A 25606-nucleotide genomic window follows, 5' to 3' on the forward strand; every position below is an offset into this window, starting at 1 on the left:
GGAGATGAAATTGAATGTTGACTATTAGGAACATAAATATGTTTTCTATATCTATTCAAATGTCTTAACAGGTATTGACTACATTTTATATATATTAGTACAAAGCCTTTTCCATATGTATACACATTTTATACATTTCACATTCAAGCAGGTATTTTGGTGGTATTGGTAAAATTAATTCTGACGTGATTCATTGGGTTGCAACTAATAATCTAGCATAGTTTCATCCAGAATTTGGCCAATGGGGAAAGAAATCAGACCAATTTCTGTAAAAACAGTAGAAATTCCCATAGTACAACAGACAAAAATCATGGGGCAGACACATCATAATTTTAAATATGTATTATCACATTATGCATGGAGAACCAAGTGTTCATGTCTAGGATTATCTAAACTGTAAGTCCTAAAACTATATCAGTTTCAAAATAAAAAAAGTTGCTTATAAAATTAACAAGTCCACTCTGAAATTGATGACTGGGTGATGAGGGTGCAATTTCCATATCTTCATTCATACTGTTCAGCTAATTCACTTTCTGTAGCTACTAAGCACATACTGGTGTTTTTGAATGTTCAGAGTATGTTTTGAGGTATGGAAGATGCTCCTAAATTTGTGCAAGGTTTCTAATAAAACTATCTGCAGTGTTTCTATTGCGCTGTTCAGTTGGAGAGGTAGGGATGTGAAGGTTTAGTGGTTTACATTTCCATCTCTCTCTTTCTTTGCAGATTGCATGTCCGGTTTTTGCAGGTCTCTTACACTTTTTCTTCCTGGCAGCCTTTGCCTGGATGTGTCTAGAAGGAGTGCAGCTTTATCTAATGTTAGTAGAAGTATTTGAAAGTGAATATTCTAGAAAGAAGTACTATTATGTTGCTGGCTACCTCTTCCCTGCTACAGTAGTTGGTGTCTCAGCAGCTATTGACTATAAGAGCTACGGAACAGAGAAAGCGTAAGTAATTGCAAGTGACCTGAGTGTTTTTCAAGTGAATAATTTTTTAAAGCCTATTAGCTGTCAGAGGGTCCCTGACAGACTAAAATACCATCTGAAAGCTTTATTGGTAAGAGAATGGCAATGCTGTGCACAAATTACAATCAAGTCTTTTGTAATTCTCTAGGTTCAGGGGATTTGTACTCTACAGAGACCAATTCTAAATTACGGTCTTTCTTTTAACACAAAAGATTGACCTGAAACAAATTGAAAAAGTAAATAACTTTTTGTACTCAGATGTATATTAAGCAAAATTTCTCAACTTAAAGTATCTGACAAGCCTAACCACCCAGTTTTAAGCTAACGCTTCATTAGATCTCTTTGTTCAGCTGTCCCTCTAGCTAGCTCTCATCCCAAAGAGTATGAGAGTTATGACAGTACAATATTCCAACCTATATGTTTTATTTTGGTAATATTTTATCAGGCAAGTAGAGTGGGATTAAAATTAGCCACTGCCTTTTATTTACAAAAATACAGATGTATATAGGAAGTGACAGAAGGTAGACAGGAAGCATTTCTGAGGATTTGAGTTGCTGGAGGCATGAATTTGCCTTTCAGTAGTATTTATTTTGTCCTTTGATGAAATTAGTTACAGAAGAGGAAGATATTGTTGACTGCAAGAAAGCTGCTTGATGTTGCTGCTGATGAAAGACAAATAAGAGAATTCAGCAGGGAACTGGGCTGTATGAAAAATGAATTGCTAAGTGAAGTTGGCCCTAATAGGTTTATACGTCATTTAGTCTGGTATCTTATGTATTCTTTCTCTACAGTTCAACTCCCAGATGGGGCATTTTATTTATACCATATTATTATTCAGCAAAACATGGCATCTGAGCATTTTCTGTCTCATACTCCTCAGGCGTGAGCACTTAACATGTGATACAAAGTTAAAGGCAGGCTTTGAAGATCACATGGGGAGCCTGCAAAAATTATTTACTGATGTTAGTTTCATTAGTCCACGATAGCACCTATCACCAAACCTTGTGACTGAAAGGAGGGCTTCCTCTGGTTTTGTTTCTCCTTATGTTAGTTATTCCTAATGATGTAGTTTCAGGTTCAGTTGTGTTACACAGGGTTCATTAGAAGACATTCAGGTTAGGTGTTGTCCGTGGAATAAGTGGTACTGTGCAATGTTCATCATTGTTTACTGGCAAAGTGTTACCTTAAGAAGTATTTTTGCATTTTCCCTTTATCAGACTGAGGTGCTAATGCAGCTTTTCACTTTTCATTCTCTTTCTTCCATAATAGTTGCTGGCTACACGTAGATAACTACTTTATCTGGAGTTTCATTGGACCTGTTACTTTTATTATTCTGGTAAGAAGTTTGGGGGTTTTTTTCCTTTCTTTTTAGGTTGCTTCACAATAGATTAAAAAAATTAAAATTAAATTAGAATTTCATTCAATGCCATCCTTATTCACAAGACATTCCATAAATATGCTTAGAAACAATCTGTAATGTGACCAATAGTTATATAAATGTATAGAAATCTTTAAAGAGTGCTGACCAAATCATTAATTGTCAAAGCTGTGGTGGCACTTCAGCATGGCCATTTTTTCCTAATGGCTTGAATTCTGAAGGTCGTATTGACATGTGTAGTCATATGAAAGATCAATGAAGTACTAAACACAGGGGTGTTTTAAAAGGAACCATTATTATTGCTTTCAATTGAGTCGCTACTGTAGACATTCTAGAATTTAACTGCTAATTATCCAACATAATTATCTCAAAAGAGTATTCTAATGCAATGGATAATTAAATAATTTTTTTTTTCCATTATACTTACACAGTATTTGTCTATGCACATGGAAAAATGTGCATATGCACTTTTTTCCATGCCTACTTCTGTGTGTATTTGTGTTACATGTAGTGCCTGTCAGCATAGAAGTTCCCCTGTTTTGGTATAAATGATGGGCTGTTATGTAACCAGGAGAAAGCCTGTGCACATTCATTGCTGCAGACCTTGTGTGCCTGCACCCATCTGTGCACCCATGGCTGGGTGCCCCAGTGTCCCCTTAACACAGAATGCTCACTCAGACATTGATTACCAATTCTCTGAGCACTTCCAGGTACAAAGCCTGTAGTTACGTGTCAACCCAGGGAGAGAACTTCTCCCATTTATTTCAGACTAACAATGCCAACACTGCAGAGTGGAGGAATTTGTGAGCACAGTGAATGCAAGATGTGCATTTTGGCTCACCTTGGTTTTCTCTGCTAGCTCTGTCTCTTTAAAGCCTGGCTTTACTTGGGAAATACTGTAGAAGGCTTGCTGGGGACATAGCCTGTGTACATACAGGCCTTTTCTCATAATTGCTGATAGTTTGGAGGGATGAATTAATTTGTTTTTATGCTTTTAAATCTTAAATAGTTACATGTTTTCCTGCCCTTTCACAGTAGTCGATTTGTGAAATGTTAGCAGAATTTCAGTTCACTTGAATTTCCAAATTCAGGAATTCTACTTTTCCATATTCCGAAATACTATTTTTTCAGTGTGAAGCACATGCATCCGGCATAATTTTGAAATTTCTTTGACTTTTATAGATCTGTGTGCCAGACATCATATTTCACCACTTTTTGTACTTACAGTACAAACTGATACTTTGATTATGGAAATTTCTACTAAAAATTTTTCCTGGCCAATGTTTTGGTTTGCATTTACTTTGTTTATATCAAAAAAATATTTGAATCCTTGAGTGATCACTTAAGAAAAGATAGTTGTGCAATGTAGAGGTTTTTAGAGTTCATTGGCATATTTTCAAAGACATGGATATAGATGCCAAAATTTATGTGTGTGTGACTTGAATTAGAAAAACTACAGTGTTAGTAAGTTTTAAATGTAGACCATAATAATTGCACAGAGTTTATTCTAAATACATTCAAATTAAATCCTATCTCAGAATGATGGGGATTTAAAAAAAAATTAAATTTACAATTGCAGTTGAAAGTCTTAGAAAGATAATGTGTTCAACATGATAGAAAATATTTTTTTTAACATGAAGTTGCTTCTTGCAGTTGTAATTATTCTGAAAATTGTTCTGAGTTTCATGCTACAATAGTTAAGTCTAGTTGTGTGGTGATAATTTTCCTTTTTTTTGTGGCTCGTTCCATATTTTATTGTTACTGGGGGTATTTTGCTAAGTCACCTATATTTCTCTCCCTTCCTCTAAAATAACATTTCACATGGGAAGCCTTGGGCTTTGCTGACAGCTTTTTCACTTCCTCATAACCAGGTCAGAGTGAGAATAGAGGTGAAGGACATTTAATCATATTGACCATGTACAGACATAGTTCACTATTATTTACTGGCCATGACATTATTATCCTCCAGCAAATCATTTAGACTGAGACGCAAAAGGCTTTTGGGAGCAGTATTCCCAACTTGAAAAATATGAAACAGCAGGTAGCAATCACAGCACAGTTCCTAGGAGTAATTCTTCTCTAGCAATTGCTTTGCCCTCTAATCGTCCCAGCTGAAAAAGCAAGAGAAACCAGAGGAAGAAGTGTGAGAAGTGTAGTGGCTGAAAAATAATATGTCATGTGCATTGTAACCAAAGACCTATATTTGTAGTGTAGATTATTTAGTGTCAGTAGCATGTGAGAATGTTGCCTTGGTAAGCTTTTTAACATGTGGCTCAAATCTCTTCTATGTTTCTCACTTTAATAGCATTGCACACAATCTCTTTTTTGACAGTAATCTCCTCTAATTTACAGGTTTTTTTCTCTGAATTTATAAACATTTTTACTTGTATCTGTGCACATTTTTGCACAAAATGAGAATGGGAAGTATGAGGGGGAAGCATGAAGCTCCTCAGTACATCTTCTGAGGAACTTTTAACTTCACTATTTCTATAGCCTGTCATGCCTTTGGGCACCAGGGTTATTATATCTATGAGAAAAGAGCATGTAAGTAATGAGCGGTGGGAAACCATTAGTATGCCTGAAATGGTTTAATGAAAGCTTGGATCATGATACGTCAGGAGCTGTTCTTATCATTTGGACAGCTCCATCTGCATCTTTAATAATTAATTCAGTTCAGTAAGAGTTCAGTGTGCACACTCATTTAGAAGCCTTCAGAGAGCACCTCTCTCACTGCCAGTCCCAGGGAGAAATCGGCTTCTGCATGGCTAAGAGCAAAGATCTGGAGATACAAGAGCAGTTTTAGAGCTGCATTTGCCAGGTAACAAAAGCTCCGGGGAGTTCAAAAAGGGTCAGAACATGTGCAGTTCAGCTAGGTTACTTCAGAGTGGTGTTTCTGTTCTTCTGTCTTATCGTATCCATGTCAGCACTGCAGGCTGTGTGGAATGAATTTTAAGCTGCTAAGCTCAAGGCGGACGTGAGTCCATTGAGCAGGTTCATGGCAATAAAACAAACATTGCACTTCTGTAATCTGTGGTCAGAAAAGCCTGAGCACTTTGACTGCTGTGTAGGTTTGTATTCATTCATGTCCAAGGAATGAGTGGTGTTGGTTTAATTTAGCCAAAACTGTTGCAGTTTGCCTCTCCCAGCTTGCAGGCAGAGCCTGTGTATTAGTCTACCAAGGGTTGTCTAAGAAAAAATTACTTAAGATGCCCCATTTCATTAACACAGAATGTGTTAAACGTTCTCACCCAGGCTGAAGTATTGCTTACCAGCAACTCAGTGGATGGACAGATATACACATAACTTAGCTCCACAAGTGAAAATGCACTGTATTTGTAAACTTATTTTTTATAAATAATACGTGTTTATCTTTTTATAGTAGACACTTGATAAATGGTATTTATCTATTAGTCACAGGGGAAATTTATCATCGTTTTGCAAAATCTAACTTTATTTTGCTACTAATTCATTGTACCTGAAGCTAATTCCAGTTGATTAGTCTCCTGTGCAGGTCAGCACACCCACTTTTTTAAAAAGTTGAGTTGGACACGCTCCCTGTCTCCAAATTACATAGGTTTCAGGGTCTAGAAAGCCAAATTTTCTACTTAATACCTTCTTTCACGTCCAGTTCCTTCTGATTTCCAAATGAGAAATGGCCATATGTGTGTTGTGGAAGAAGCATGATCTTCCAGGGTGCTGCATTTGATTATTACCATAAAAATTCTTCATGTTTTATATTTTAAAGTAGTAAGTTGTTATTTTTTAATATATGTCAATTGTCTTTCACTTTCTTCTATCCAATTACACTTGTATTAAGGGATGACAAGGAACTAGTATGTTAGAAGATAGTATAATTTTTGTTTTTTACTTTACGCAAAATTCTAAAATCAGGGTATAGATCAAGCTAGTTCTCTATCCAGTATTCCAGCTGATCCAGTAGACAGTAAGTTTGAGAAACTAGATCAGAATCAAGTATAAACATAAATTAAGTACTATAAATTCAACTTTTTGTTTACTATTACCAGCTAATGTTTTAAAAGATCTCATATTATAGCTTCACCTTCTGCAGCTGTGTGTTCTGTCACTTTTTGGTATCACAGCAGAATCTTCAAATCCAAACCTGATGCCTGACCAGACTTTTAATTTCTTATTTTTAGCTTTCAAAATAATGTTAGTCTGATTTGCAGACACGCAGCATGAAAAAGATTCTACAGACATGACCAAGGGTATAATTTTAGGACTGTTTGAGATGTATACATTGTGCATCTGTGTGTGTGTTTGAACAATATATTTATACTTTCTATTAGCATTAAAGAAGAGGGGCACTGTTCAGCTGCAGATTTTGGCTCATCTGGGATGGATGCAGCCCAGTTGTCAGGATGAGGTCCAGCCAGTCACTGACCATTTATGTTACATGAAGTGATGAGAACGCCACCATTGTCAGAGGCCCATTTTTTTCTCTTAGAAGATTGCTCTCAAAAGTCTCTCTTTCCGTTCATGTGGGCCTTTGTATGACCTCAGAGTACTGCATGCTTGTGGTGAACATTTTCTTAAAGAAAGGTGTCCTACTGAGACCATCTGTCAAGCTTGGAAAACATCTACAAATCCATTTGCTTAGATCAGTAACAGTTCAGTCCTCACAGAAGCAATTCAGGCTGAAAGGAGCTCCAGGAGATCTGTGGTCAAGCCTTCTTCTCAAAATAGCCTCAGCTCTGGGCCAGACCACGTTGCTCAGAGCTGGAAAAGCTTCCCTTGTACAAATGAATACAAAAGTCCTAACTGTGTTTTCTTCTCTCCCCCTACATATTTCTCACAAAGAAAATTAATTCAGCTATTCCTTATAATAGCAATTCTTTTCCAGCAAGTTCCCTTCCCTCCCTGCTTAGTGTCTTTCATGAGAAAAAATAAAAAAAGAAAAAGGCAAGATGCCCAAAAGTCTTTAACTTATGAATTCCTCCAAAACAGTCAATTTCTAGATGAAAAACAATTAGGGAGCCAAAAGCAAATCTATAGAAAGGTTTGGTTACATTATCTGTAAGCAAGCAAAATGGGTTTTTTTTATAATGATATAATGTGTAACTGTTTGAACAAGTGGCAAACCATGGTCTTTTGACTGCTGAAACTGAAAACTATGCAACATTTCACAGTGATGGAGAAACAAGTATCATATGCTCAGTTGTCATAGTTACTTTGTCTTCAAAGTACAGTATTTTTCCTTTTTTTTGTGGAAGGACTTTCTCAGCTGCTGTGATATGGCATTATTATTTCTGTGGGCTGGTTTTGTGAGTCTGTACATAAATTACCATTAAAATATCACTTAAGAAACTGCTTTGTGCAGTTCCCTATTGCAGTAAGGACATACACCCAGAGCTGAGCACCTCATAAAACCTGTTCAACACAGTGGAGCTTGGCTCAAGCTCTGGGGTAAGGCCATGTCTGCCCACATCACCAAAGGAACCTCAGTGCATGAATACAAGTTTTTATTTGTCGTGTGGCAAACCAGCACTTCAGTTGCACAAAGAATCAGACAATAACACCCTCTTGTTTCATAAGGCAGTCATTTATGAGCTAAGCCATATCTATGAGTTTTTGATCCAAGAATGATGATGTCAGTACAATACAGGATACTCTAGGGTAGCTACTTAGGCAGGGATTAGCTTCCAGCTGTGCTGTAAATATTATTCTGAACTGGATTGTGCACTCCCGGATGCATAGGCTGCAGACAAAGTTGATGTACGTGTTAGGATTGACACAAGGCATGTGTCTTAGCTCTTAATCTGTTTGTTTTCACAAAAAGCAAATTGAGGTTGCATTTTTCAGGCAGGTTGAAGAAGTTCATGTTATGTCAGCTACCAAACTGTGGAAGAAACTTTTTCAAATAAAGGAAAATGAAATCTGTGTGCAAAGACATGGAGCTGAGGGTCAGGTCAGTTGCAGAGCCCTTGTCCTGTCTGGTGCAAAGGCCAGGGAAAGAAGCAGCTTGTTTTCTCATCCAATGAAGTTACGCTGTACACTGCAAACCTAGATAAGAGGAAGAGATCACAATGATGTAACAAAAGGGTTTTTTCTCATGTGGTTAGTAATTTCCTATAAGAATCATAAAAGATAATCACCAAGATCATGAATTATTGACACTTCTATTACATTTTGCAGCAATGGAAATACGCATAACCTACACCATGTACATACATCAGCCTAAATATTAAGTATTTTCAGCCAGTTCTTGAAACACAAACAGAAATCAATCGTAAAAGCTTACTTTTGTTATTTGTATCACAAACACCTTTTTCTATTAATCTCAGCATACAATTGTAAAAATGTTGGACTTTGCATGATAAGATCAAAAGTTGCCAGACACTTTTCTGGGGTTGAGAACTGCATTGCTGTTCATGCTGTCCATCCTGATTCTAAGACAGCAGCAGGAGCAATAACATGATTGCCTGTAGCAGTAGGAATTATTTCTATAATTCGTGTTCTCATTAACAGACTCTGATCAGAGCCTTCAAAATACTCATCTTTTCAAGATTAAGACCAGCTCTTTACTAGGATTTCAGTGACAATGAAGATTTTGAAGCTGCCTCAAACAAAAGGCTTCCCAAACTGAGAGACTGGGTGTAATCACGCTCCACCAGTAACCAGTTGCAGATATATATAGATATAGATATAGATAGATATAGATATATATGGAAGATTATAAGGATGGGGTTCTCTATCTAATATATGTGTTATAAGGATGTCCAAGCATATTCTTCCATCTTCCATCTTCTCTTAGCTTTTGGTCCAGCCACTTTGTGTGCACCATTGTAGTAGTAGACAAGGATGTGTGTCTTCTTGCTGAAAGGACATGGCTCTTACTGGTTTCAAAGATACAGTTTTGTCCAACTTTTCTGTGTGATATAGGACAGCACAAACTAATTACTGAAATTAATGGGATACCATTTTTTAGCCCGTGTTCTGCAGGCATCCTTGTATTTGGCTCGCCTGTGCTTTTCACAGGCTTTGAAATCGATAGGAGAAAGGCATCCAGTAACTTTGATATCTGTGATTCTGTTTCACAATAAGAGAATGATAAAAAAATTTCCTTCAGTATCTTCCCTGGTGTTACCTGTATGAGTGACACAACAAGAATAAGATGCCACAGTCCTTCAAGTGCATACAGAGTCTCGCTTCGACAGAATCCAGACTACAAAGGGAAAGAGGGCAGCAGGAGGGTGCACCACCAGCATATGTCTATGGCACTGTTAAGTTTGATGCATTTGCTACATCTTTGTGTTTCTTTTTCTTCTTTTCCTCTCTTTTTCTTTTTTTTCCAGTTACATTTAAGGTCTTTTCAAGACCCCAGTAGGATTGTGAGAACAAAAAGGAATAAAAAAAAATAAAGGAGAAACCAGCAAAGGTGAAAAACATTTCAAAATCAGGATGGGGTGATAAAAAGACAACTAGTATAGCCCAGTAAAGCAGTGACCATTGTCCTCAGAGAGTGACATGGGGAACAGGGCCAAGGGTGACAGGTAAAGGTGAGCAGGTGATGGCAAAACATGCTGGAGGACAGAGCTAAACTGACAATGGAAAGTGTTGGACATGAGTTAAATATGGTGATTCATGATGATGTGGTGCATTTTGGAAATTAAGTGAAACAAGGACTTCTAATATTTTTATCCTCTCATTCTTATTTGCAATCACAATTTGCAGACCATCTGATACAGTTACCAATTTTCACTACTTACTTGGAAACAAACTACAGGGTTTTTGTTTAGCCTGTAACATCATCATTATTCAACCTATTACTTCAAGTAGTTTAATTTCATTCTTATCTGTTTTGACAGCTGAATCTTATCTTCCTGGTGATCACATTGTGCAAAATGGTGAAGCACTCAAACACTTTGAAACCAGACTCTAGCAGGTTGGAAAACATTAAGTAAGTGCTTTGTGTTCAAGTATGAGAACTATGATTATTTTCTGATTGCTGAACTGATTGAAAGCTACTCTCCATTAGGAGCACATGCCATTGTCTCCCAGCAACTGCAGATGTCAATTAGAAGCAAACAGAGCCAATCCTGCTTTCGTCACATTGTTGCTGTAGTGTCACAAATGCCGGTCAAAATTAGATAATTTCAGGCTGGAACTAATGCCAAGAAACTGTTTCACGGAAATGCCACAGCACTGTAGTAATTTCATTTGCATTTAAAAAGCAGTTCAAAAATGGTGTTCCTGTTTGCATGGTTGATATGATTATATTAAGTTTGTTTTGTTAAATGACTTTTTGATTTAGGGATTCTGAGCAGTTTCTACTCGTAATCCTGTTCTCCCAAGAGAATTGACTCTATTATTATTGTTAACTTGAAGATTATCTGCTGTTTTCATGCTAATTTAACAAATGTTTACTTTATCATGGTGTTCTACTGTAGTATCCCTTTTGCAGAGTAATATAAGTTTTTGATAACTAACTAGGCTTTGGCAGCTTTCACTTCTTTAGATAGCTTTTTACTGTATTCTGTTTAGCCTTACATTGTATTCAAGGTTTTTGTTACCACCACTGAAGGGATGGTGCCACTTTCTAACACTGAGGGTTGGATGTGAAAGGGTCTTACAGATCTGCTTTGAACAGTGGAAATGGCAAAGGGAGACTTTCAGTAAGGATAACATTGTGAACTAGATGTTCTAGATAGGTCAGTATCAGCTTCATTGCATGTTGCATGATGAGAGAGAGAGCTAATCATTAGCATCTCTCTCTTTTCTTCCTTTTCCTCTTTCTGTCTTCTCATCCACACCAGTAATTACCGTGTTTGTGATGGCTACTATAATACGGACTTACCTGGGTAAGATAGAACCCTACATTAACAAACTTCTAGCATGATTTTTAACTTTACAAACTCGGTCATATTGTGGATTTCCCGTAATTTTAATTATCTATTTTTGAGATACCTGATTTGCTAAAGACTTTTAAACTATTACATGCCTTTATACTTTTAAATTGCTTGCCTCTGCATTTTGAATTTCCTAATTTTGACTAATTTTTATAAACAATTAAAATGCTCTTATTAATTTCTGTTTAAATTCTGTCTAATAATTTTGTTTCTCTTTTCTGCTTATAATGCTTTCTAGCTATGAAGATAATAAGCCATTTATCAAGTAAGATCATTAGTTAGATGTGGAATTCACTGACTAAATTCCCTTTCCCTTTCATTCTGTGCTGTTCACTACAATTCCTTTTCCTTAACCTATTCATGATGGAATCTTTTTTAGATTGTTCTGTAAAGCAATATCCATATTTTTGTTACATTTCAGCAGGGTTTCTTCATGCGGAAGTTACATCCTCTAGCTTCAGTTTAGCTGAGTTTATCGAAGCATTAATGATTTGGGCTCTAGGCTTTTAATCCGCTGTTTAACCTTTGTGCATTTGTGTTACATTATTTGGTGTCATATGGCAGCACCACTGCTTAAAATCTATGGTGTGATTAGTGGCTAAGCCAGATTTATCAATCTCTTCTCTAAAAGCAGATAAAGCAATGGACTAGCTGAGGCTTGTGCTATACTTCTGCATTTCAAAATAGTTTTGACGTCCTATGCTGTTCTTGAGAAAGACAAAGGTTATATCTATTCTTGCTGTTTTCATTGGAGTCTAAGAGTACTGAATGGAATTGTTCTTTCTTTAATAGATAAAAGGTTAAACCCAAGGATTTTTTACATTTGAATGTGAAAATAGTAAAAGTCAACTGCAGGAACTGAAATGTTAATATTGGATTTGGCAAAGTACATTCTCGTAAGTAATGTTACTAAAATTAATTTTCTTTTACAGATCCTGGGTCCTGGGTGCATTTGCTCTCCTGTGTCTCCTTGGCCTGACATGGTCATTTGGTCTGCTGTTTATAAATGAAGGGACCATTGTGATGACATATCTCTTCACAGTATTTAATGCTTTCCAAGGAATGTTTATTTTCATCTTTCATTGTGCCCTTCAAAAGAAAGTAAGTTACCAAAACCATAGATAAATGTTCCCTAACTCCTTAGAAATGCCACACATAATTCTTAAGAAAATAGAGATAAAATTAACAATTTGAAGAACTGGAGTGTTTTGAAATAGTTTGAGGAGGGGACTAGAATTCCAGTGCAGCTTTTGTTGTATGTGCTAGTGGGACTCATGTAACTGCTCTGTGGCCCAGACAGGTTTAACATGGATGCATCATTTCCAACCTGAGCTTGAAAAGTTGGAAGGTTTTGTGAAGAAAATTTAAAAGTTTAACACTGGTAGTGTGGTACATATTAGCCTGGACTTACAGCCAAAAATCTTTGATGTCCATATGAAACAAATCCTGCCTTTGCTGCAGTGCTGCAAACAGAGGATCAGTTATGATATCAGCCCATATCAGCCTGGAAATGTTCTCCTTTTCTTAGATCAAGGCAGAGCACCTTTCCTGAGATCCCATTAAGCTGCTACATAAAACTATGGGTGATAGGCAGGGACTGTACTATGTGTGCTCATTCATTACAAAATTAAGTGGGATGTAAAAATTAATTTCATTATGAACTTTGACACACCTTAGAAAAAAGCAGTCATTAATGCTAGACAGTTGCTAACAGGAAGTTTTCTGAAGATGGAAAAGATGCCAGTATTAATACTTTTATTCCAAGTGTTTGCCTCCCCCAGAACTCCCAACAGCTTTGTGCTCTTCACTGGAGCCTATCTCACGAGTGGGATGAGCTAAATTAGTTCTGCTCCCTTTCACTGGATGAAAGCAGAAGGGTCCAGAAGGAACTGGAAGGAGAGAGAGACAAAGAGAGACAGAGGGAGACAGAGAGAAAGCTTGAAGGGGAGAGAGGAGCAAGCAGGAGAGAAGGAAAGTGAAGGGCATAGCTCTGTGGGACCCTTTTTTGGGTTCCCTGCGCCCTTTCTCTTCCCCAGAGGGTGGAGATTGCTTCCAAGGATGCCTTAGTGGTGTTTTAATGAAGAGTGCATTAAAAATGCTGAAAGCCTTTGTTAGAAGGCAGGACAAATGAAAGTAATGAGAGTTGAGAGGAAGGGTGAACATCAAAAAATCCCTCCCAAACAAACTTAACATGAAATGCAGTATGTCCTACATTTGGAAATATCCAATTTGCAATATTTAGATTCTAAATATTTTTACCAGTTTTGGGCAGGAGACCTAGCAATTTTTAACTCCCAATATAATTAGCTCACCAGAGACATAATTAACTGATATTTATAAGATGGTTTGAGACCATTGGATGAAGTGTTGTTTAAATACAAAAATCCTGTGCTCATGTTTTCAACTGTACCATCTCTAACATTACCAGCATTTCTTAAATTTAGTGCAGACAATGGCATTCAGAGGTGTTTCAGGAAAAGATATGGTAGACAGAATTTTACCCAGATGAATATTCCACTCCACTCATTTGGAGAGAACAAAAGCACACTTAGAAGATTGAGCCTAAGAGAAGAAGGTAGGGAAGAAAATGCAAACTTCCCCAAAATGCAAATAAATTCTAGGTTAGGGTTTCATATAATGTTTCCCTTTTTACTATTTGTATTGGACTTAAAAATCAGAAACAGATTCCCTTTTTTATTTCTTTTTACAGCTGTGCATTGTTTTTGTATAAAGTGGAGTCAGCAAAAGGCAATATTAAAATACCAGTCAAGTGTGAAAAAAACATAACCTAGAGCAATAAGATTTATACCTGAAAGAATGTTAAAGCTGCCATTTAAGATTTTTAAGTGTCACTGCCTTTGACTGGATATTGTCCTGTGCTCTGTCTGCATAGCTAATGTAGTCTTTTTATTCTGTTATTACTACTTGGTCACTAAATTGAACAGAGAAATAGAATTGTGGAAGTGAAAACTATTATGTTTCCAGTTCTGACGAGATGATAGTGCTGTTGCTTCCATCAGTTTCCAACAAGCTATAATTTAGAAATAATGACAGTGGAATGCGCAGTCCTGACAGATAATGTACATTCACAGCAATACAGGCATTAGGCAAAACCAGCCCTGGAGGGTGGTATTTGGCTAAAAATACAGTTTTGATTGCTATTGTCTCTACTGTGTAGTGGCTTAGAGCATTTAATATCCATTAGTGTTCAGGAGTGTTTTTTCTTAGGTGTTATACCACCTAGTGATGATGTATATAGACCTTTGTTTTCCAGGGTTAAAAAAATTATAATTCTAGGTTGTTTCATTTCTGTTTTCATTTTTATATGTCTTTTGTGCTGATATAGATAGGAGTTGACTTAAAATACGTACCATATACTTTTATAAAAAGCTGAACTATTGTACTTGAATTAAAGTACAAATTATTCAACTTTTCTTCATCTTGTGATTTATAGAAACAGCACAGTATGTATTCTGTGAGTGAAATTCCTGTAGGAAACAGCACATTACATAAGTAAATCTGCACTATTAATTTTTTAATTTTTTCCTCTCCCCTTTTTGCATACACATAACTTTCTGTCTTATATATTCATAGATCAGTCAAAATTTCCAGATTAGCTGAGAAATCCCTCTTTTCACAGAAACTCAGGAGTCTCATTGATGTAGAAGAGACACTTAAGAGAAGACACTTAAGAAAAGACATTCCCATGTAATCTGATAGATTTATGAGTTTAGACTTACACATTTATACAAATTCTATCCATTGTGTCCTTTCACTGATGCAGCCTTGCTGCCAAGATATGCACACACTCTTCTGTTATCCAAAAATAATAGTCAGTGAAGCAGTCATGGAATATAAGGGAGAATTAACTGCTCTGTAAAATGATCCTGATTACTTTATGGCAATTGTTACCACTCATAACAAAACTGAAGTTTCCACTAGGTCACTGGAAACAGAAGGTGAATAAATGTAGCGCAAATACTGAAAGCATTAATTAGTTTTGCTGCTCTGTCAGGGAAAAAACCCCAAAACAATCATAAACATGGGTATATTCAAATTTCTATATTCAACAAAGACAGGAATTAGAATTTTGTGTTTTGGTCCTAAAGGTGAAAGGTGCTTCATTCCCAGCCTTATGGTTCAAAAAGTGACTCTGGAACACTGACAAGTGGCACCAGCAGCATAGTTGGGGCTGTGCCTGGAGTGGGGCAGTGGAGTTTGTGAGCTCTGTTCAGTGCCAGGGCAGGTGTGGCCATCTGAAGTAGCAGCTGGATGAGTTACACAGAGTAAGAAAATTCCTTTACAGGCGTTGGAAATTTGGCACTCTTTGTTGGAAGTCATTGCATAAGGGGTAGTACTGAGCAGTGCTCAAGCCCTTCTTGCCTGCTAGGATGGGAAGACAGGCTTGCTGTGCTTTCTGCACCAAAAGCTCTTATAAAAACCACTATTTTCATCCAGCATTCAATTCAGGTAAACTGAACTATATTAATCTACAATATGAAAATGAAATAAAAACAGTTCTATAACTAAGTCAGTAATGATTATTCAGGGACATCTTTTAGAAGTGTGTGTATACCTTGGAAATAATTGGTTCACAGCTCCTGGGTAGCTGCTAATACTGCCACTGAATAGAGAGAAATATGTGGGGTTGCTAACAGCCAGCAGTTCAACAGACAAGAATTATCTATTTGCTTGAAAAGTGAGTAGCTTCAATGCAAGGTTCATGTGTTTTTGCCAGCAGCTATTTAGAACTATTTTGTGTGCTAAGCATTTTTTTTTCCCCCACAGGTACGTAAGGAATATGGGAAATGCTTCCGACATTCCTACTGCTGTGGAGGACTTCCAACTGAGAGTCCCCACAGTTCAGTGAAGACATCAACCACCAGAACCAGTGCTCGCTATTCGTCTGGCACTCAGGTAACAACGATTTTGACAGCATCTTTTAATTACTTTATTTATGAAAAGCCTACTCAGATGTCTTCCAGTCAGAAAGACTAATTGTCTTCTCATTATTGTCATTTAGATGGTAAATACATACTTCTGCATTGTAGAGTTATTTCTTTTTAAACTGTTTTTTTGGACTAATACAAATATGTTATTTTTTCTTGTAATTAGGGACTGATTTATGGGAAGGTTTATACCATCATGTTTCATTGAAATAAAGTTTAATAAATTAGAGTTTTAATAAAAAAAAATAAGGAATTTTCATTATGTGCTAGGAAAATGTTTTACTTTAGGCTAAAGTAAATACAAATATTTTACATAATAGCACATGAGTAGGAAAAAATCTTTTTGTAATCTACTATGCTTTTGTCTCACTGCTTTGTGCTAACAGAGTCGGATAAGGAGGATGTGGAATGACACTGTGAGAAAACAATCGGAATCGTCTTTTATCTCAGGTGACATCAACAGCACTTCAACACTTAATCAAGGTCAGTCACTGGGAACATTTCAGTTTTAGAATCCATAAATTTATTACAGATTTTATATCACTTAAGAGAGAAGAATTGAAAGTGATGTTAAAAAAAAAATCTGGAACAAGTGTCTCTAAAAGCAGAGTTTTAAAGTGATCAACCAGCAGTTTTGAAAACCATGTTCCCTTAACTGGCCCCTGCTGTAGAGGTTGAATTCTTCAATTCATGGCAATGTATTTAAATTAGTTTCATCAATAATTTAGCTTAAAAGCAAGATGATAATTTTAAATCTTTCCTAACCTTTATAGGTTAAATCTGGAATAGAAATATGAGTGCAGTAACATTTTAATGCATATTTGACTGATTTTTAGGTGCAGAAATTTTCCCAGTGAAATCTAATTGATATCATTTCTATGCAAAAGATGTCTGTAAAGCATTTATCTTTTCTATTTCAAAGAGCATCATGTCTGTAACATGGGATAGAATGCAGATTTTCATGCACAGAGAAGTCAAAACTCAAAACTTCTCATCTCAGATAGACTTTGAAATCTGTAACCTCATTCTCATGTCCAGACAGAAGACAAGGGTGTTAACCAAGACAGATTGTCCCTCCCTTTCTCCCCTCCACGCTGTGTTTTGGAGGCAGTTTGAGCCAGCAGTGGAGGGAGGACTGCTCTGTGCAAGCCAGGTTTGAAGGCTGTTCTTCTACCCAAGGCTTAAGTGAAGAGCGGGTAGCCCTGGTCACACTGCAACCACTTCCTGCTCAGCTCAGAAAGTTTCAAACAGAAAATCCAAATTCAGGATTTGATAGCAGGAACGTTTATTTACATTTATTTTGGAAGTAAAAACCGTGGTGTTTGCAAAGCAGAAGGTATCAGAAAGCATGATTCTACTTTTGCTATTTGATACATAGAAAGTGGCTAAGACCTGTGTGTCTCTCTGCTCCTCCCACCCCCCTTATGAATCCTGCACGTTCTTCTGGCAAAACTCAAAATTAAGTAACTTCTCCTAGGTAGAAAATGTATGATTTTCATGTCTCCTTCAGTGTCTTAATAAAATTCCAAAAATACAAGCCACATCAAATTTGGTATTTATCCTAATTTGCCGTCTCTGACTCCTGAGGTTTGCCCTAACTGTGCTGCACTGTTGGTTAATTCAGTGTTGAACAGAGGTCTCAGCAGCTTCTCCCCATTTCAAGTTCCAGACTCAAGTCACTGAAGATGTTCTGCCATGATTAGAAAAATTCTATCAACTCTGTTTAGTTATAATTTTGTCACTATCTCAGAGATACATACGTATAAGGGTAGCTTAATAATTAATTACAAGCAATTTTTTCTTTAAAATAAAAATCAAGCTTTTAATTAAGCTTTTTTTTTTCTTGTGACAAGATTGAAAAAAATGATAATTCTATATTGCACGCAATTATTGTAAGATTAAATATAGTATGCAAAATGTAAAAAAAACCCAAGCAAAATATATTTCAGTTATTATTTCTAGTAAGAAGTACTTTACAATGTGAAAAAAATATGATAATTTTTTTAGTTGATCACTAATACAAACTTTCAAATAAGATTAGCATAGTTAGACCATAATTCTCTGAGTGTTAGAATTTTCTGCTCATTTCTGCTGCTGAGTAGCTCTGGGAGTACAAAAGCATTAATATTTGGAATATATGTCATCACTTGCCAAATAAAAATATTTATGCTATAAAAATAGAGCTGTCTCTAATTGTCCTTGGGTCTGTAATATACTGATCCTGATGTACTGCTTTGCAAAGTAATAAAAAAGAAACTTGAATTTAATCTTATTGAAATGTTTAAATTAATTTTTAAATCACAGCACTTTTCTTTAGTGGCTAGAAATCAGAGATTAATTGACTTTTTAATAATTTCTGAAAAAAGGCTGCTTTTTTATTATTGAGAGTGTTTAAATGCTGTTGTGTTAACATAGAAACTTGAGTTTACAAGAGTGTAAAAGAGTATGTTCATGTAGTAATTTTCTTTGTCCTACATTGTTTGTAAACTGATAGTTTAAAGAAATTTGTCATTCAAGGAATTCTTTCTTAAAACCTGGCAGATATGTTTGCAGCATGACTGTCCCAGGAGAAAATGTGAATACTCTGATTTCTTAGAGCAAATATTTTGCTTTCCCCTCAGCATGCATACTTTTGCATATACTTCTTGCAATTTGTCATCCACTGTCTGTTTGAAAACAGCAATTCCCTTCCACTCTCTGTGTGTTTTTAATAAAGTGAGTAACAGCTCTGATCCTGTCATAAGAGATTTTTCAGTACCTTTCAGTTTGAGAAATTCAGTTCTGTCAATTCTGGACAGAAGTGCTCCCTATGATCATTTTTAAAGTCCTAATAGCTTTATGTAGTACCTTGATCTCTAAACATTTAATTGCTACTCTTGTGTAATAGTGATTTTGTATACATTAGTAAATATCACTTTTACTAGATGTTTACTTTGGGGATTTGGACAGCACCTGTGAATTACTGGAATTTAACTGTATTTTCCTGCTCCCATTTCCAATGCATAGCTCAAATACAGCCAGAAATTTTCAGCTGAATTACATTTTGGAAATCCTACATGATTCATGATGACTAAAAATTATTCTTTATTGAAACTGTCAGGCTAAAATTAAGCAACTGACATTTTTTTTCTGTTTCTTTTGCTTTAGGAATGACTGGCAATTACCTACTAACAAACCCTCTTCTTCGACCACACGGCACTAACAACCCCTATAACACATTGCTCGCAGAAACAGTTGTATGTAATGCCCCTTCAGCTCCTGTGTTTAACTCACCAGGTGTGCTTATACTTCCTGAATAAACTGCTTTTCTTGGCTCACTCCAAATTCCCTCTTTTCCCTAGATAGAAACTCAAGTTGCAATACCCCAGCCGTACAGTCTGAATTTCTGAAATAAATTCGAGAAATGCAGTGTTGCCAATGTCAGCTTGTAAAACTGCACTATATTATAGTAATGCCTTTGCCCTAACAGTATTTACCAATAATTATCCATGTTTTTAACACAGGTGGCATAAATCTTAATATACTATTAAAGGACTGACACCACATGGTCCGAGAGCCCATCTTCAAGATAAATATCACTTAGAGGTATCATGTCTATGCAATATAAGGTTGACTCTAAAGCTTGCTGAGAAAACCCTGCTTATGGAATGGATGAGATACTAAAGCAGTGCAAGGCATCTTGACTCCTTTGGATACCCCGGTGTAGAAAATTGTATCCAGCGTCAAACAGATCTAAACTATAGTATAGTGCAGCTTTATGGGAGATCATTTTCCTGTAGGAAAATTTTGAGATGAAAAAGTTTGAGTTAGAAAAGTTTAGTTCTGTCGGAATAAAAGGTGTCATCATTTACCTAACATTTTGTTGTTACATTATCTACTTGCTTTTTTTAATGATATTGCAGTTCATCAGTAAATATCTTATAGATACTGTTCAATGAGTCCTAAGATCACTTTAGTGTAAATAGAATGATAAATCTTTGAAAAAGAGCTCATGAAACCTTGTTTCCAGTTTTTATTCAAGTCTCCTTTTTAACTGAACTGTAGTTTCTATTTTCATTCTCTTGTTTTCTTACTTTCCTTATGCTTTCCTCTAGCAACCTACAGAGAGACAAGTATGGGAGTAAAACTTAACTTTGCCTATCAAATGTAAATTTTTTCAGCATGATTTTTAATGGGCACAATTAAAACATAACTAGCGGTCATGAAGTAGACTCAGCGGGCAAGTGGTTCACAATTTGCAAATAAAATGTTTCCACATTCAAAAAGTACTTGCAAACTGCTTTTTGGGAAACACCATGAGGTCTGTAGCAAACCCTATTGGTAACACAAGTTATGCAATGCTGAAATAATTTGCTGTTTAAAACCAAAGCAGTGTCATGCCGAAATCCTTAACAATTTACTTATATTTTTACATTCCTACAGTAATCTTGCTACAGGCTATGAAAGATTTCAAATTAATTACCTGATCATGGGCAACAAAATTTGCCTCATCAAACCAATTTGAATATATTCTAGCATGTTTAACTCTGCAGTATATCATAGAAAACTCATTTTGGATTATCAGATGTATTTTGATATCTCTTTAGCAGAGGAAAAGAAAATTAAAATTACAGAATTAAATCACTTTCATGAGGGAAATGAATCCAGCATGTGGTCCCTGTGTTGTCTACTTTTATAAATGCCATATGTTCTGCACAGCTAAATCCATTGCAAGAAAAATCTTGGAACATACATGAAATTGCAAAACTACATAGTTGTTTAATCAAAGCTTAAAGAGGCCTCTCAAACAACCCTCATCACTGTTAAAATCAGTACACATGGAGAAGAGTTAGCAATAACACAAATGCAAAATGACTTGCAAATTGCTGAGAATTTATTTGGAAATGATTACTCTATTTTTCAAAGTTGAAGACAAAAATCTTTTCATGAGAAAATGCAATCTCTTTTTAATTGAAAACAATATTTCCAGAGAATATTGAATTTTCTAGGATAAGCTGCAGCTTTAATTATGAAAAAAGAAATCCACAAAATGAGAAAATGTAAAATCTTTTCCAAAAAACTTTTCCCTTATACTCCTCCAAGCCTTGCATATTATGCAGCAGCCTCACAGTGGTCAGTCTCATTTCAGTAAAGTCACTTCATTCTTTCTTTACTTCAAGACATATTTGTAGATAAAGTGCTTTTCTAGGAATGCTCTAACCATCTATTTCCATGGTTCAGACTGTTTAATTTCTTGCAAAGTTTTTTTTTTTTTTTTTTTTTTTTTTTTTTTTTGCTTTGCTTGGGAAGCACTGTGCTGTCATAGTTTACATGTCTTTGTGTCTATAGGAAAACCTTTTCTTTATCAAGTTATTGGGAAAAAAAAGCCAAAACCCAAAGCATAAAGACTTTAATCATCATAAGACTTCATTTCCCCCCCTCTTAAACTCCTTTTCATGTTTTCAGCAGACTTACCCAATCTGTCATTCCCTCAACAGCTATGAAATATCAGCCATGGCTGATTTCCTCTTCCCATTCCACAACTAATATTTATTCTTTGGTTTAATTTCTGTGACCCATACTTACAGAAATTCCTAACATTTCTGCGTTTGACTTCCATGCCCATGGTAACTGTGGGCCTAGCTCTTAATTAACTATTCTGGTTCATTCAGCGCTGTCACTGTGACTGATGCAGACTGCAGGCAAACTTTGACCTTTAGGAGCCTGGGGCCTTTGTTGGCAGATAGAATATTAGTGCAAAAAAATTACATTAAGTGGGAAAAGAAAAGCTGTTATTGCTTAGTAATCTAATTTGCTGAACCCTTGCTCTGACTAAGTTGCTGAGAAGCTCAGTAATTCTTCATCATGTTACAATAAATCATTTTACTTTCTTTTATATATCAGCTACTCTTAGGCCAGATAGCCTGAGCAGACAGACATGATGTGAGTTGTCCAAAGTGAGTCATTCCACCTGCTGTCTATCGTGTTGTTGGATGGTGCTTGTGGGCCCTGGTCCCTGTAGTGTGAAAGATGGCTGTCCTTGTTTAACATAAATTCTTTGTATTTATCCATTTTTTTCATTCTTTTCTTTACTTCATCTCCAAAAAAAAAAAACCAACCAAAAAAACCAGGAAAAAATGTTAGAAATGTTGTTAAAGTAGTTGCTTGCCAGTTATGTGGGTTTATGTTGTACATTTATCTTCAGTTATGTCTGTGATCTAATTCCTTTTTTAATTTAGTGTTGTTTAGGACAAATTCTGTTAATTTTCTTTTTCTAAATCATGGTGATGTACTTCAAAACATAGATGTTTCCAAATGAATTGCTTTGCATTACATATGCAAGGGCATGGAGTGAACAGTTCCTTGTGGAAAAGTCACATAATTGACACTAAATTAAGAAATTCAAATGCCATTATTCCCCACAGGAAACACACATTACTATTTTTAGAATGCATCTTTCCTATAAGGTGTGCAACTCTTTACATTTGGGAATGTTCAATAACCTAACTTTTCTCAAGTTTTACTTCCAAGTACAACTTTGTCCTGAACTACATTAAAGAATTTTGTTAAAAAGAAAAAAAAAATAAAAAAAGGTGATAAAAACATGTCAGGCAATAACCAGAGCTGTCCTTTTCCATTTCAGGACATTCACTGAACAATGCCAGGGATACAAGTGCCATGGATACTCTACCGCTAAATGGTAATTTCAACAACAGCTACTCACTGCGCAATGGAGACTATAACGACAGCGTGCAAGTTGTAGACTGTGGACTAAGCCTGAATGATGCAGCTTTCGAGAAAATGATCATTTCAGAGTTAGTGCACAACAACCTGCGGGGCAGCAGCAAGAACCACAACCTGGAGCGGGCGCTGCCCGCCAAGGCTGTGATCGGCGGGAGCAGTAGCGAAGATGACGCCATCGTGGCAGACGCCTCGTCTCTGATGCACAGTGACGCCCCCGGGCTGGAGCTCCACCACAAAGAGCTGGAGGCCCCGCTCATCCCTCAGCGGACTCACTCCCTTCTGTACCAGCCCCAGAAGAAAGTGAAGACCGAGGGAACTGACAGCTACGTCTCACAGCTGACAGCCGAGGCTGACGACCACCTCCAGTCCCCCAACAGAGACTCTCTTTACACGAGCATGCCCAACCTCAGAGACTCTCCCTATCCAGAGAGCAGCCCCGACGTTGAAGAAGACCTTTCTCCTTCCAGGAGGAGTGAAAATGAGGACATTTACTACAAGAGCATGCCAAACCTAGGAGCTGGCCATCAGCTTCAGATGTACTATCAAATCAGCAGGGGCAATAGCGACGGCTATATCATTCCCATTAACAAAGAAGGATGTATTCCGGAAGGAGATGTTAGAGAAGGACAAATGCAACTAGTGACAAGCCTTTAATAGTGTAGCAAAGAAATATTAAAGGTCACGTTCAAGTATTAAAAAGACTTAACTGGCCCCGTGCAGGCTCCCTCATATCTGCTCGAAGAGACAATTCTGTTGACCCTGTGGTTCTCCAGTAACAGGGGTGACTGGACCTCGCAGTTCTGTGAATTTTTATAAAACAAAAACTTTGTATATACACAGAGTATACTAAAATGAATTATTTGTTACAAAGAAAAGAAATACCAACAAGGTATTTACGATATCTTCTGCTGCTGAATTTAACAAAATTGTGAAAAAAAAAAGAGAAATAAACACTTTCCAGCCATTTTGCTGCAGCAGTTTGTGAACTAAATTTGTAAATATGGCTGCACCATTTTTTTTTCCTAGGCCTACATTGTATTATATACAAGGCGTAGGCTTTAAAATCCTGTGGGACAAATTTACTGTACCTTACTGTTCCTGACAAGACTTGCAAAAGCAGGAGAGATATTCTGCATCAATTTGCAGTTCACTGCAAATCTTTTCCATTAGGGCAAAGATTGAATACATGTCTAACCACTAGCAATCAAGCCACAGGCCTTATTTCATATATTTCCTCAACTGTACAATGAACCGTTCTCATGAAAAAATGGCTAAAGAAATTATATTTTGTTCTATTGCTAGGGTAAAATAAATACATTTGTGTCCAACTGAAATATAATTGTCATTAAAAGATAATTTTAAAGAGTTTGAAGAAAATATTGTGAAAAGCTCTTGGTTGCACATATGTTATAAGCTGTTTTTCTTACACTGTTCATAGTACAATAGTTTGTTTAAAATGCAAGTTCTACCTGTTTTCACTTATTTTTTCACTGTAAACAGTGTTCTGCTTTGACAAGTTAGTTTTTATTCTTAAGTTTTGAATTTTTGTTGCCAAAAAAACAAACATAATTGGGGAGAAAGTTTTTTTAGAAGCCAATTATGCCAAGCCTTGCACAAATTTGGTGTAGCTAACAAAGATTGTAACTCAATTCCCTGTTCATTCTTTAATCAGGGTTGGGTGGTAAGGGGTAAAGGGGACACTGGACACTTCTCACAAGCTTTCTCGTGACTAAAAGGTGCCTGTCCTTAAAAAAAAAAATAAATAAAACATAACTATAACTCTTCCATATTCCTTCTGCCTATATTTAGTAATTAATTTATTTTATGATAAAAAAATCAAATGAAATGTAAATTGTTTCAACAAAATTCTGCTTTTTTCATCCCTTTGTGTAAACCTGTTAATAATGAGCCCATCACTAATACCCAGTGTAAAGTTTAACACCTGTTTGACAGTAAATAAATGTGAATTTTTTTCCAAATAGGTAAAATGTGCATTATTATGTACGAAGCATAATTGGCATCAGCAGTCCTTGGACCCAGATGTGTCCTGCCCAGAATGGCATCTTTACATTTCATGATTTAAGTGTCGAGAAGTCAACAGAAACTGTCTATAGCTCCACAGAAGACAGGTCATCTTTACTGTTCCTTTGTCACAATTGAATAGGATCAAACCCAGATATAGCAGGGTCATTAGGAAAATGTACTGTAAATTCATAGATTTGCATAACTTTTAAGTAGGCATCTGCATTGAAATTAAAAATAAGGTGGTAAACACCACTCTCATGTTCTTGGCAACAGTAATTAGCAGCTAATTATTAGTGATGAAGATACATTGTTGCAGTGGGAAAAACACAAATAAGCAGCATTTGGCTAGCGCTGAGTGCTAGCTAAATAATTCATCCATCATGGCACTGGTTTGTGTTAGATAAATAAGCATGACTGTCCCTATTTTTATCAAGCTAGAGAACTGCAGAAAGCAGCTGATGCCCAAGACGTTATCCACAAATCAGCAGCTAAATTGGAGGTCTGAAATCTTTTTTGTGTTGATTCCCAAGCCTCTTTTGTTCCTCTCATCCAGGGCCTTTCAAAGATAGCATCAAGGACTGCATTTGTCACCACTTCCTAAACTGTGTTCTTTCAAATAACTCAAATTAATGCCCCATCGTCACAGAGGCCAGTTTCACACGTGGCCACTGTGACTTTATGTATGATAAGAGCAAAAATTCA

At 36.3% G+C, this 25606-nt stretch overlaps 1 protein-coding gene across 6 annotated transcripts in view; it reads left to right on the forward strand.

The window, feature by feature from the left end:
* Positions 1–24858, forward strand: part of ADGRL2 (adhesion G protein-coupled receptor L2) — a 321354-nt gene extending 296496 nt beyond the window's left edge. For 4 of the 6 annotated variants that reach the window (XM_041421361.1, XM_041421359.1, XM_041421360.1 and 1 more), the window contains 7 exons: positions 724–944; positions 2232–2298; positions 10167–10258; positions 12140–12308; positions 15996–16124; positions 16543–16639; positions 22779–24858. In XM_041421361.1, the coding sequence (XP_041277295.1) occupies positions 724–944; positions 2232–2298; positions 10167–10258; positions 12140–12308; positions 15996–16124; positions 16543–16639; positions 22779–23533 (1530 nt within the window). In that variant the 3' untranslated portion in view covers positions 23534–24858. Of the gene's footprint in view, positions 1–723; positions 945–2231; positions 2299–10166; positions 10259–12139; positions 12309–15995; positions 16125–16542; positions 16640–19659; positions 19742–22778 lie in introns of all 6 variants that reach the window. The other 2 variants (XM_041421364.1, XM_041421363.1) reach the window with 2 other exon arrangements.
* The last annotated feature ends 748 nt before the right edge of the window (positions 24859–25606 follow it).

Source organism: Onychostruthus taczanowskii, unplaced genomic scaffold (assembly GCF_017590055.1).
Source record: "Onychostruthus taczanowskii isolate IOZ18803 unplaced genomic scaffold, ASM1759005v1 scaffold7, whole genome shotgun sequence".
In the NCBI taxonomy this organism is placed as follows: domain Eukaryota; kingdom Metazoa; phylum Chordata; class Aves; order Passeriformes; family Passeridae; genus Onychostruthus; species Onychostruthus taczanowskii.